Raw genomic sequence first — 14,567 nt, 5'->3', positions numbered from 1 at the left:
TCCCCTACATTGTAGTAGTGAATGTTGCACAACAAAATGTCACTTACTGAGCTTGCTGGGTTGAGAATGTCTGCTGTGTACCAAGTGTCTACACTACAGTATAAAGCCCCTTGCAGAGGAGCGTGTCCGGATGCGTTGGGAATGCGTTCAGTGAAAAATTTGCTTTTTCGCAGGCAAAGTCATTCAGTTTTGCCTGAGATCGCGTTCAGTTTTTATTGCGCAAAAGCAATGCGTTTTGCACACGAGTGATAAAAAACTGAATGTATACAAACAACATCTTATAGCAACTATCCATGAAAAACGCATCGCATCTGCACTTGCTTGCAGATGCGATTTTCACGCAGCTCCATACACTTCTATGGGGCCAGCGTTGACGTGAAAATCGCAGAATATAGAACATGCTGCGATTTTCACGCAACACACAAGTGATGTGTGAAAACCAACGCACATTAAAATGATTGGGTCCAGATTCCATGCGGGCGCAAAGCGTTCACATCACGCATTGCACCCGCGCGAAATACTGGCTCATCTGCAAGAGCCCTAAATCCAATGTTAAAAAAAGCTGATAAAAGTCCCTGTTTGTTGAAACTGGTCTCAGTTGTTGTAACTGGGGTTATTGCTAACATGTTTAGTGGTTTTTTAAAGTGCACACTTTGCCACATGTAGTATACACAACGAGCACAAGGTCCAGAGTGAACACAGCTGTGACAAATGTGAGCATAATGCCATAATACCTGGAAGATCACATTAGAAATCTGGAGGAGAAAAATGCAACATTGTGGGTAATTGACAATCTTGAGAAGAGTATGCTGCTCACTGAGCAGGCAAATAACGGGGTAGGGATGGAGGTTGGGGATAAGGGTCAGGAGGATCAGATAAGAAGTTGGGTTACTGTAGTCGGGGGGAGTAGAAAGAGGTCCAAGAAAAGGAAGACCAGTCCTGTTACTGTACTCCCAAGCAAATTTGCAAGTTGGGTGATTATGCAAGGGGGACAGACCAGGTAGTAGTCGGGGGGGGGGGGGGGGGGGGGGAGGGGGGTGCAGTGTGCAGTAGTGTAGGTAGGCCTGGACAGCTAGTAGTTATAGGTGATTCTAAACATAGGAATACAAACATAATAATTTGTCGCCATGACCGCCTCAACCCATTAGTCTGCTGTCTTCCTGGTGCCATGGTTCGGCATGTGGTGGAATGGGTGGATAAATTACTGGGAGGGACTGTTGTGGTCCATGTTGAAACCAATGACAGAACACATGTAAAGTGAAGGGTCCTTAAGAATAATGGGTAATGAATAATGTTTAAGCCATATGCAAATGAGGTGAAAACTGCTTACTGGCCTCTCTATCACACAAGCAATTAACACATTCCTATCAATTGCTATTTATATGGGTTAGGGTACTTTTACACTTGTGTTTTTTTTTTCGGCATAGAGTTCCATCCTAGGGGCTCTATACAGGAAAATAACTGATCAGTTTAAGGCTACATGCACACACGACAGTTTTTTGCTGTTCGTGTCCCTTTTTTTTTTTTTTACATCCACATTCATTCGTCCTCAAATTTTGTAGGTTGTGTTTCCGTGTGTCTTTATTTCTTTCTTTCGCGGTCCGCAAAAAAAAACCTGAAGGCTGTAATTCTTGAAATTTTATATATACAGGTTTCCTAGCAACCGTCCGCAAAAAAAACGGATTGGTCTTCAATGGGTCCGCAAAACGTTTATTGCGGACAAGAATAGGACATGCAATACTTTTTTGCGGACGTGAAACACAGACAGCGGACGCGGACAAGAAATGGATGAGTCCACCGCATTTTTAACAGATCCATAGAAATGAATGGGAAACCTTCCGATCTGCAAAAAAAAATGGAACGGAGGCCCTAAAGCTATTTGTATTCATATCTGTTTTTTAATTAGCATTGAATAAAGTATTGCAGAACACGCAACTCTTTCTTCTGACATTAACGTGTGTTTAAGCAGGGGCAGGGGTCTGCCCCACTGAGACATTATTTTTGGACACATGGTCTCAATAAGCCACTGGTTTTCCCCATAACACTGTTTGTGCGTTTAAAAGCTATGTACACCTTCGGAGGCAATTTTCTTTATATGATTGCATGTTACTTGTTTTTGGCTAAACATCCTTTTTTCAATTGGCCTTTATTAAAAATATTGAGCTGTTCCATCACAAAGGGTTCACTTTATTCTAGCTGTGTGACTGGTACTTTCACTTGCAGCGTCATATAATAAACCTCCTCTCTAAATTACTGACAGGTCATAAACACTTATTTAAGCCAAATTTTTTCCAGAGATAAGGAGTCCGTCTACTCCTGGTCTGATGGAAAAGACAGAAAATCCAAAGAGTGCTACTAGAGCATGTCAGCTCTATATGAAAAAAAGGACTTAATATATTTTTTTTAATAAAAACCATTAAAAAAATATTTTTAGCTGAAGAGTGCAATAATAATTTGTCATTTGAAAAAGCATGTGCAGTGTGCTTTTAAACACAGTTGATAACACCATCAACCATGCATTTACCAATAGCTATGACATATCAGTAAAGAAACAGGGGGTCAGTAAGCACATCCCAATGCGCAGGTGCACGCTGCCATGGCTAGAAAGAAGAAAGAAAAAAAAATACAATGCAACAGCACTCACAACAAAGTACATTAATGCCATAGTAATAGAAAATATTCTGGTGCTAATGCTACACCTATTTTGTAAATTTGAGATTCTTGGCAAATACATTTTGTAAATTTTTGGGGCCCGTCTGCCAACATCAAGGCAATCTGTTATGTGCCAAAACGGTGTGACGAAACCAACCTCGCCACGGTGTTTTGGAGGGGGCTGGTTGCCAGCCTCCTGCCTCAGGATTATGGCCCATACTAACTTTAAAGAAGACAGGTCGGCCGCACAGCTTAAATAGGTCTTTGGAATTGTATTTTGTGATGTGAGGGTACCCAGATGGCTAGTTTAATTGTATTCGTGTGGTCTGAGTGCCATTCACCTAATGATATGCACTCAGACTTGAGCTATCTGGGAATATGTTAAATGTCTGTGGTTGCTGGGAGGGTGTGACATTGTGTGTTTAAATGGTGATGTCTGTCCTGTTGTCTCCACATGGGTATTGGCGATCTCCCCTTTGTCCTGAGAGATAATTGGATTATTCCTCGGTTGTCTCTGGGGCAGAGAGGAGGAAACCATGATGCATTGCGGGGATGTGTTGTATCTGTTCGGTGTGTCGGAGTCTCCATTCTGGTCCCCTGGGGGCGTGGCCACCAGATAGGGACCTGCATAAATACGGGCGGGTAGCCCTCAATAAAGTGTTCCTGTTTTATCCTTCATCATGTTGAGACTGGTGTTTGGATAACTGATCAAAACTGGGGGATTGCTATACGCTGACGATTTGCTATACTCCCCTGGCATAACTACTAGCTCTTGTAAGAGCTGTTCCTGCTCTCTGGCTGTAGGAGAGGTTCACCGCCTGGAGCCTTGTTGTAGGTCCAGCGTGGGTGGAGGACGGTGAGACCCCAACCAAGCTGTGGCGGTTTGTGGGGTCTGCAGGGCGTACGGTGTCAAGTGGAGTGCTTGGAGTCCTCGGAAAGCACTAGGAGCATCTATCGACGGAGGTACCCGGTCGGTGTGCTAGGAGATCAGTTACAACAGACACCATAAAAATCAGGGAGTGCAGGTTCCACATACATGCTGGGTCTACTCTGCTTTTTTATCATTTTTGGTGCCACAATGGCCTCCAATAAATTCAGGGAATGCAGGGAATGCACTCTATTTGCCAAGAATCTCAAATTTACAAAATAAGCGTAGCATTAGTATCAGAATATTTTCTATTACTATGGCATTAATGTACTTTATTTGGTTTGCAGAGTGCTGTTGCATTGTACAGTATTTTGTTCTTTGTGTTTCTGGCCATGGCAGCATGCACCTGCGCATTGGGATGTGCTGACTGACGCCCTTTTTATTTGCAGTTTGTACTGGAGATGTGGCTGACTCCATTTAGTCTTGCACCCCTAACTGTCTGCCCCATAGGCTGATTTTAATTAGTGTAAGTATAAGGCCTCTTGCACACGAACTTAACAAGTGAGAGTGAATCTGGACCGCACATCCTCAATCCTATGCTTTTGATATAACAACTGTTTTACAGCATAATAAAACATGGCTTCTCAGCACAATAATAATAAATATAACCTTATGCTATGCACTAAAAGGAGGCATTGGTATACAGTTTGATCAAAGAGCATAGGCCCACTTACCGCGACAAGGTTGCCTCTTCAAGTGGCAACTTGAACTTTAGCGCGGCACTGCACAGCAACCACCATCACCTCCGCACTGCGCCAGCAGGCGACGGAACCCAGTAGCCACACAGCACCTCACTGTGCGGCAAAGCCACCCTGGCCCTGGGTCCCATCGCTCCACCAGCACAGCACAAGAGAAGCAATGGCCACTGCTCAGCACCGCATAATGTGAACAGGTGCAAAAGGCTAACCTGTTCACTGACTCTCAGGAACTCCAACACGAACATTGTGCATCCGTTCCATTGCATTCATTGCCGTCTGACACCAGGAGAAGTAAAGAGTGGGCTCAGCATGCATGTTGGTACCTGCATTCCCTTAATTTAATGCAGACCATTTTGACATAAAAAATTATAAAAAGCAGAGTGGACCCAGCATGCATGTGGAACCTGCACTCCCTGAATTTTATGGTGGCCGTTATGGCACATAAAAGGTAGCATTTAGTTTTAGGTTCCCATCTTACAGAGATCGCCTTGACGTAGGTTGGCCGGACAGTCTGGTTTTGTGGCTCCCTGTCCTCCGTCCAGCGCAGGGCCTGGATGGACACAGGGATGTCCACCCTTTCAGTAGCTCACACTCAGACAGCAGCACTCACTTACTGAGGCTTCTCTCACCCCCAGTCAGCCACTTGAACCGCAGACATGGCTCCCTGTGGCTGACTGAGGTGGAGAGAAGTGCCCCGGACTGCCCCCAGCTCACCTTCCGGTCTGAAAGTTCTACCCTCATCTCCCCCATGTCTTTCCGGCTGGTGGTGTGGGCGTAGTTTGGGGCATTGTGTGGCGTGGCCGGTGAGGTTTGCCTTCCTAGGGTGAAGCCAGTGGACACTCTACCTTGACGTTTGGCAGACGGGCCCAAATAATTTTGTACAACATGTATTTGCCCAGAATCTCAAATTTACAAAATAAGCGTAGCATTAGCACCAGAATATTTTCTATTACTATGGCATTAATGTACTTTATTTGGTTTGCGAAATGCTGTTGCATTTATTTTTTTTCTTTATGACCTATCGGTGTTTTGCTATACTGACATATGTTATTTGCTATACTGTAATTGCATAATTGAGATTAAGGGGGGGGGGGGGGGGGGGGGCAAATAGAAAAAAATTTGCACCCAAAAAAACACCTTTTTATGAAAAAACATGGTTTGAGCATCTTTCATTCTGTATTTTTTTCGCATTGTAGATTCATGAAAACAATAAAGCAACATAGATGGAATTAAGTAGTAAACAAAAAAGTGTTAACTTTATACGACGCTGCGCTAGGCTCCGGTCTGTAACCTGACGTAAGTGCTGAGTTACATAGCAATATGCCGGCGGCCCATACCGCTGCAGATCGCGGTGACCGTGCTATCATTAGACAGCTGCAGTCACAGGGAGAATTCCCGAAGTCAACAAAAGGGGTCAGGCTGTGATAGATCCTTGCAGCTGTAAAAGCTGGTAGGGAGCACTTTTCCTTATGTAAGAGCGCCACCTGCAAGCTATAAAATTCATTGTGAACCTGCAGGCTGTGACTTAATCCTTTCCTGCCCTGACTGTGACAGGAAGGGGTAAATTCATAAATAAATAAAAAGTAAAAAAAAATAAAATAAAGACAAAAAATGTATAAAAAGAGAAATACAGAAAATGAAAAAATAATAGCAATAGTATAGAAGACTACGTACACACCCATATAAACTCCCCTCCCCCCCCCCTTGTCATTTCATAAAAAATAAAAAAAATATATTTTTTATATTGATTAGTTTTAGCAATAGCATACTGGCATTACAAATTTTTTTATTTTACAAATCTAGGTATTTGTTTTAGCTATATTTTGTATAGCAGTTTTTTATTTTCTGTGTAAAATATACAAACAAGTATTTTTTTTATGAATGGAAAAAAATAAAGTTTTCCAAGATGAATACCTTACGGAGGGGTGGGGAAACTTTTTGCTGCCGAGGGCCATTTGGATATTTGTAACATCATTCAGGGGCCATACAAAATTCTCAACGTAGAAATTTGATGGCTATAATTAGTCAAACATATAAGTGATTTTGGTGTAAGTTACAGAAATTGTGCTTCAATTAAAAAAAATCTAGAGCGCTGTATTTTTGCAGCACAAAATTGCTTCTGCACTATATATTACAAATAGAAAAAGAAGAAAATCCAGCTCTCTCCGGTGAAAAAATGAAAAACTTTAATCCAGCAAGTTTAAAATCCATACAGGTGTACAAATAGCAGTCAACGCGTTTCAGACCTCAGAGAAATATGGGTCCTTCCTCATGACAAACGTTTGTCATGAGGAAGGACCCATATTTCTCTGAGGTCTGAAACGCGTTGACTGCTATTTGTACACCTGTATGGATTTTAAACTTGCTGGATTAAAGTTTTTCATTTTTTCACCGGAGAGAGCTGGATTTTCTTCTTTTTCTTACTGTATATACCGCATCCAGGAGCGGCATCCGTGCACCTCTGGTGATTTTACTACTGCAGGTGAGAGCTGCCTTACGTTTTCTTCTATTATATATTACAAATATGCCACTGTCTCCCTGCCACTGTCCCTGCCTCTTTGTTAGCAACTGTCCCTGCCTTTGTCCCTTTCACAGGCTCAGATCTGCCCCCCACCTCCAACAGCCTCAAATCAGCCTCCTATCAGACCCCCCATCCTACATCAGCCTCAAATCAGACCCTCCCCAACCTTAGATCAGACCCTGAGCCTCAGATCACACCCCATCAGACCTCCCAACCTCAGATCAGACCCCCATCAGACCCTCCCTAGCCTCAAATCAGCCTCCATCAGACCCCCCAGCCTCAGATCAGACACACCAGCCTCAGATCAGACCCCCAATAGGCCCCCAAGGGGCTTGTAACATTTTGGTGCTGTACATCAGTTTTCTGGGAGTACAGTGCCATAGAACCAGCAATAGAAAAAGTGGCCAAAATACACTCCAGTGTTTTCAAGTCTTGTGTTGAGCCCAGCCAGTAGATAAATTACATAAATAGCGTCCATTTTCAGGGTACAAGTGTATGGTAATGGCTTTAGAATTTTTTTGTCCTAAAACCTCTTGTAATACACTTTTTCCTTAAATAGTTTAAAACAAAATATTATATCCATCATCCTAATGGCACAAAAGGTTCTAAGGTGTCCCATGAAAAATAATATCAAATACATGTAGGTTGGCTCAGAAATTAATCAGTTATTTGCAGTTAGATAGGCCCAGCTAACAGACTATCAGCTGTGTTGTTCAGAGGTAGGATTCATAGGTATTCATATAGCGTTTAGCGCTATTCTAGTATGGTTTTAATCAAAATTATAGCAAAGACCACTCAACTAAGGCTAGTTTCACAGTAGCGTTAAAACTATCCTCTGCCAACACAGCCCACTGGATTTCATTGTATGTAGCATAGCCAGAAGGGGCCAGCACACCACCATATATAACGAGACCCAGAGGAAATCTGTCCTGTTTCTGACATTAGTGCTGGGACACTATAGTCCAGCGGTCAGCAACCTTCGGCACTCCAGATGTGTTGAAACTACGACTCCCAGCATGCTAATTCACTTTTAATGGGAGTTCTGAAAATAGCTAAGCAAGTGTGCATGCTGGGAGTCGTAGTTTCACCACAGCTGGAGTGCCGAAGTTTGCTGATCCCTGCTATAGTCAATAGGCTCTGCCCAGTGGGTAAAGGTAGCATACGGCTGATACAATGAACTGAAGTAGTGAAAAAGAGGTGGGGCTTGGTGTGAGAGCAGGGCTTTTTGTGGCCTGCCGGATTTATTATAACTTACAACAGAAACTGGCGTAAGTTATAGCTGAAATCTGCACTAGCCACTGCCAGGTGTAGACAGGGCTGAAGTCAGCACCCGGCATACACAGGCAAGTGCTGGGGCCCACTGTGCTGAGAACATGGCACGAGCTGCCCTCAGCATGCACCATGTTCTCCTGAGCTGGCATAGTGGAGAAGGAGAAAGTCCCTCCCTTTCCACTGTGATGCGGCTGCCACTGGCCACCAATGAGAATTTAATACTCAGGAGGGGAGGGGCTGTGGACATTGCACCACAAATGAAAGGATTAAGAGGAGGGTGGGGGAGGCCACTGCGCCCGGTCATTGAGGACAGCAGTGCCGGCCATATGATAGAACAGGCACCTGCCGTGTACATTTGTATTAACAGATTATATTCATAGGTGGTGTCCTATTAGGGTGAATAGGACAAAGGTTCTAGCCCTCTAGTTAATAGTTATTGAATAAAAAGTAAAAAAAAATAATATATATATATATATATATAAATAGTTTAAATAACCGCCTTTCCCAATTTTACATGTAAAATACGTAAACAAAAAATAAACATATTACTTAATCGCCGTGTCTGAAAAGGTCTGAATTATTATTAAAACATAAAAAAATCTCCTATGCGGAGAATGCCGTAACAGAAAAAAAATGCACACAATTTGCCACTTTTAGTCACCTTGTCCCCACCAAAAAAAATAGGATAGGACTGTTCCTTTATGGGCCAGACATTCCATAAAATGTGGAATGCACACAGCTTTTTGGGTGTTTTATTTTTTTCACATGGTATCGAGTATTGCTATACTGTCTTATGGTATCAAAATCGAATACATTTTTTTTGTTATTGTGACAACCCTAATGCCAAGGTGTCCAGCTCTCGGGGGTGCTGGGCTGGCTGCTATAAGTGGTGCCATCAATACAGATGGAAGCGCTCATTGCTGGAGCGCAGGTTGAGCTGGCAGTCCTTTAATTCACTAATTGCAGCACATCTCCCTGTGCTCCTTCTCTCCTCCAGGCCTGGCGCAGTGCAACTTGGAGGAAAGAGAGTATAGGGAGATCAGCTGCAGTTAGTGAACGAAAGGACTGCCCTGTGCTCCAGCAATTATAGGTATGTGAGGGGGCCACCAGGGGGTCATTATACTGTGGAAATCTCCACTTTGGTCTGGTCAAAATTTGATATTTTTGGTTCCAAACACCATGTCTTTATGTGAAAAGTTGAGTGGATTGTTTCTACATGTGTGGTTCCCATCATGAAACATGGAGGAGGCAAGGGTGATGGTGTTTTGCGGGTGACACTGTTGATGATTTATTCTAAATTCAAGGTACACTTAATCAACTTGGCTACCACAGCATTCTCCAGAGACATGCTTTGCAATCTGGATTGCTCTTCACCAAGAGTGCTGCTCTCCAATAGCTCCACTATAAGAATTGTTTTTTTAATATATATAATTCCCATTCTATATCCTCTTTAATAGAACATTATAATTTTACACACAGATATACAAACTAATATAAAGTTATAATGTTCTATGAAAGAGGAGTATAGAAAGGGAATTTATATATTATCCCTGAGCCACTTAGTTATCACTTTTGCCTTATGGCACGGTGCTCCATCGTGCTGGAAAATGCATTGTTTTTCACCAAACTGTTGTTGAATTGTTGGAAGAAGTTGCTGTTGGAGGGTGTTTTGGTACCATTCTTTATTCATGGCTGTGTTTTTGGGCAAAATTGTGAGTGAGCCCACTCCCTTGGATGAGAAGCAACCCCACACATGAATGGTCTCAGGATGCTTTACTGTTGGCATGACACAGGACTGATGGTAGCGCTCACCTTTACTTCTCCGGACAAGCCTTTTTCCTGATGCCCCAAACAATCAGAAAGAGGCTTCATCAGAGAATATGACTTTGCCCCAGTCCTCAGCAGTCCATTCACCATATTTTCTGCAGAAGATCAATCTATCCCTTATGGCTTTTTTTGGAGGGAAGTGGCTTCTTTGCTGCCCTTCTTGACACCAGCCCATCTTCCAAAAGTCTTCACCTCACTCACTGTACGTGCAGATGCGCTCACACCTGCCTGCTGCCATTCCTGAGCAAGCTCTGCATTGGTGGCACTCAGATCCCACAGCTGAATCCTCTTTAGGAGACTATCCTGGAGCTTGCTGGACTTTCTTGGACGCCCTGAAGCCTTCTTAACAAGAATTGAACCTCTTTCCTTGAAGTTCTTGATGATCCTATAAATTGTTGATTGAGGTGCAATCTTAGTAGCCACAATATCCTTGCCTGTGAAGCCATTTTTATGCAATGCAATGATGGCTGCACGCGTTTCTTTGCAGGTCACTATGGTTAACAAAGGAAGAACAATGATTTCAAGCATCGCCCTCCTTTTAACAGGTCAAGTCTGCCATTTAACCAAATCAGCCTGACATAATGATCTCCAGCCTTGTGTTCGTCAACATTTTCACCTGAGTTAACAAGACGATTACTGAAATGATATCAGCAGGTCCTTTAATGACAGCAATGGAATGCAGTGGAAAAGTTTATTGGGGGATTAAGTTAATTTTCATGGCAAAGAAGGACTATGCAATTCATCTGATCACTCTTCATAACATTCTGGAGTATATGCAAATTGCCATTATAAAAATAGAAACAGTGCTATTAATCCCATCCTCAATATCATTAATAAATAAATAATAGAGGACCCAGCATTGAACCTTAGGGTACTCCACTTATAACACATATTGTAAATTGAATATTACTATATAATGTAATAAAAGACTTGGGAGTGAAAAGGTTTGTGCCACAGTGCAGTTCACTGTGACACTTGTCGTGCAGGCTGTCTGCATGCGCTGTTGTGTACTGACTGGGGCAGTTACCTGGGTTTGCTGGCTCCGGCCTTCTAGTATGTGAACTGTGTTCTGTGAAGTTGTGTACTTCCTTTGTCTGTATCACAGTGCAGTTTACTGTGACACTTATTGCTGGGCAGGCTGGCTGTGGGCCGTTACCAGTGTATGCTGGTTGTTTGGGTGGTGCATGCTGGCTTCTAGTGTGTGAACTGTGTCCTGTGACTTGTATGCCGTCTGTGTCCATGTCGTGTTAATGTTTCCATGATTTGTGTGTCTAAATATCAGGTCGTTAGGTGTCGTTGTTAGGTAATCACCCTGCTCTTTATACCTGTGAGATGTGTGCCTGAGATCAGTTTATCTCCAGGAATCCTGTGTGTAGGGTGCATTCTACTGATCAGTGCGTTTGTGATTCTACCTGGACTTCTGTGGTCAGCCTGATATTTCATCAATGTCACCAGGTCCTTAGTCTGTCTGGGAGTATGTACTGTGTTACTTTGTCTTAGTATTTGGTATGTCTGCTTGTGATCGCCATGCACCCAGTTATGCATGGAGTCCAGGCATGTTACTATGTCTTCATGTTTTGTATGTTCATCTGTGACCGACATGCACCCAGTTCCACATTGGGTCCAGGTATGTGGTTCTTCCATGCATGTAAAATCCTAGGATTAAGACAATTTGGAACAGTAGAGCAAATGTCTTTGGCTCTAATTGAGAACATCTTTAACAATATGTTCCCGGAATATGACAGTGCCCCCATATTTTTGAAACCCTCTTTCATATGTCATTTCAGAAATTTTAAAATGATTAAACTCTTTTAAAAAAAAAAAGATTTTTTGTGGCAGGGAAATACTAAACAATTTTTTTTTTCCAAATGTTACAGGAATTTTACGCGAAACAGATGAAGAGAAGGCTTTTGGGAACTTTCTGCTTCAACACAAAGATTCTCCTTACAGGACAAAATTTTTTACCTATGAGCCAAATGATTTTAATAGACTAGTGGAAGTGAATCGTTACAATGTGTTAAACAATGAAAAAATGATTAAAAGTGTCCTCAAGGTAGCCCTGGATCGAAGGAATAAAATGACCAATAGTAGATTAAAAAAAGAAAAAAAAGTAAACATTTGAAAAGCAAACTATACTCCTGCTCTGCAATATCTGTCATGAACTCCATTTTAGTTTGCAGTAGGATGAATCGGCATTCCCTGGAAAAGCCAAGACCTACTGTGATTGTCTGTTCATTGGGGTCTGGCCTTTGGGACCTGACCTGTCTAATGTATTCCACCTTGATTAATCAAAGGTTATTGAATAAAATGTATCTGTAAAGACCCACTTGCTGTTTGTTTTTACACTGACTTCTGTAACATCGCTGAGGTGGATGCACATGCTCAGTTCCATTCTTCAACTGGCACCAGCCCTATCTACTGTTAAGTACTGTGACAGTTATAGGGAGCTGCAGCAGAAAAATGTATTGCCGTTTAAAGGTAACCGGTCACGTAAATTCCTGCTCCTTCAGGGCTTAGAACTCCAGGAGGCGATTTTATTAATGATGGACAGCCATCTCTGTATACACAGTCATAGATTGAAGGCTGTCAATCACTGATAGGACATCGTCCTTGACATCAAAGCCCAGAATATGCAGGCGTTTAAATGTATGAATTACAAGTTTTATTGAATCTTTTCCCACAAAATGTATATCAATCTGCACAGCTCATCCTGCTCTATAACATGCTGACTATAGTTTACATTGCATTTTCATGTTGAGAGGTTCCCTTTAAGATTTGGCAACAGAGTGAATAATTGATTATAGGTCACTAAAATATAGCAGATCATTAGAGGGGGTCTTGTTAGCTCTGTGTTTAGTCAATAAATTGCTACTGGCTGGCAGCAGCAAAAGATCATGATTTCTCAATGATTTCAAACACAGACACATTTGTTACCTATACTGAATAACAAAACCCTGTTTCTCCCCCTTCTGAGCTGGGAAATTAACAACTCTATCTAGCACTCTTGGAGTATATGAGAATTAATATACTACTACTATTTTCCATATCTGTGTAATATGCATGTGCGGCATACATATACCATAAATGCCAGATGCAGTGCAGCACAGCAATGCATGTGCGGCATACATATTTATTAATTATGGGTATATTATTTATAAGCGTTGGTGGTATAGTGTGTCTAAATATATTTTTTGTAAAATAATGGCACCCCATTTCGTTGGTGGTTGTAGTGGCTGCATGCTTATTAGGCAAATACTTACATGAATCAAGCATCCAGCAACATCACCAGACTCTCTGCCTCCTTACCAGCAATGCCGGCGTCTTCTCTTCTGGGTGTAGGGCTGACGTTGTCATCGGCTCAGGCACACTGAGGAAGGAGCAGCCAAGCGAGCGTCCTTCTCCGGCGCAGGATTTCAGCTGCAGACAGGGCCAGCAGAAGGAGGAGAACGCTCGCTGGCTCTGTCAATCAAGTGGAGGAGGGGGCGCTTTTTTTAGACAGAGGTTGCAGCGGCTACCAGCAAGTAACCGCCCAACTTGCTGGTAGTGAGGAAATTTGCATATCACAACAGTACTATTTTTAAATAATTTAAAGCACAGTCAGAGGTAAGAGGGGTATATATGGACTCTGCGTACATTAGCAATTATATTAAGTCCAATACTGAAAATTGCTGTTGCTGTTTGGGGGGGGGGAGGTGACAGAAGCCCTTTAAGCTCACACTAATGTTGTTGTTTTGACAACCATTATTAGGTCTATGGCACAATTGGAAGTATTATTAAAATTATAAAAATTATTTTAGAGATTTAGATAACAAGCTTAGGGCAAGGACCTCAAAGATAGTGTTTTCCAAAATACTACATGCATCATGAGCCACTAAAGAAAGGCTGTGGGAGTATAGGCTGGTTAACAAATGGCTCAAGAACTGGTGTAGGAAGGCAGGGTTTGGGTTCCCGGAGAACTGGGCCAACTTCACTGTTGGCTACAGGCTCTATCGTAGGGATGGGCTGCACCTCAATGGGGAAGGTGCAGCTATTTTAGGGAAAAAGGTAGCTAGAAGCTTAGAGGAGTGTTTAAACTAGGGACTGGGGGGGGGGGGGATTATTACATTATAGGAGGGAATATAGTGCAGATAGAGACCTGGGGCCAGGTAAGGGAACTGGGGAAGGGATGTAAAGAGGAACTAGAACAGTTCATAAGGAAAGGTATAGGGTAAAAGAAAAATACATAAACCTATCAATTGTATGAATACTAATGCCAGAAGGCTGACTAATAAAATAAAACTGGTGAACTGGAATAAGTTATGTGTGAGGAGGACTATGACATGGTGGGAATAACAGACAAGGCTGAATAATAGCTATAACTGGGTAGTTAATGTACAGGCTTACAGTCTGTTTAGAAAGGATCGTCAAAACCAGAGAGGGGGAGGGGTTTACCTTTATGTAAAGTCCAGTCTAAAGCCCACGCTCCAGGAAGATATAAGTGAGGGACATGAACATGTGGACTCACTGTGTGTAGAAATACATGGAGCCAAAAACAATAATAAAATACTAATAGGCAGGGCTGGATTGGCCATAGACCTTAGAGGGTAACTTCCTGGTAGGCCAATGCCCAGTGGCCTGCCTGGGCCCTCCTCATGGCCGACTGAGTTTTTGGGGATGTATTTTGTATTGC

General features: G+C 42.5%; 1 protein-coding gene across 1 annotated transcript in view; it reads left to right on the top strand.

The window, feature by feature from the left end:
• The window catches only part of PLA2G4F (phospholipase A2 group IVF), a 569,872-nt gene extending 557,651 nt beyond the window's left edge, over positions 1–12,221 (top strand). The window contains exon 20 of the mRNA XM_044271892.1: positions 11,776–12,221. Within this exon, the coding sequence (XP_044127827.1) occupies positions 11,776–12,020 (245 nt within the window). The 3' untranslated portion in view covers positions 12,021–12,221. The remainder of the gene's footprint in view (positions 1–11,775) is intronic.
• The last annotated feature ends 2,346 nt before the right edge of the window (positions 12,222–14,567 follow it).

Source organism: Bufo gargarizans, chromosome 11, assembly GCF_014858855.1.
Source record: "Bufo gargarizans isolate SCDJY-AF-19 chromosome 11, ASM1485885v1, whole genome shotgun sequence".
Classification (NCBI taxonomy): Eukaryota; Metazoa; Chordata; class Amphibia; order Anura; family Bufonidae; genus Bufo; species Bufo gargarizans.
The sequence above is the reverse complement of the archived record's forward strand: the minus strand, read 5'-3'. Positions and strand labels throughout refer to the sequence as shown.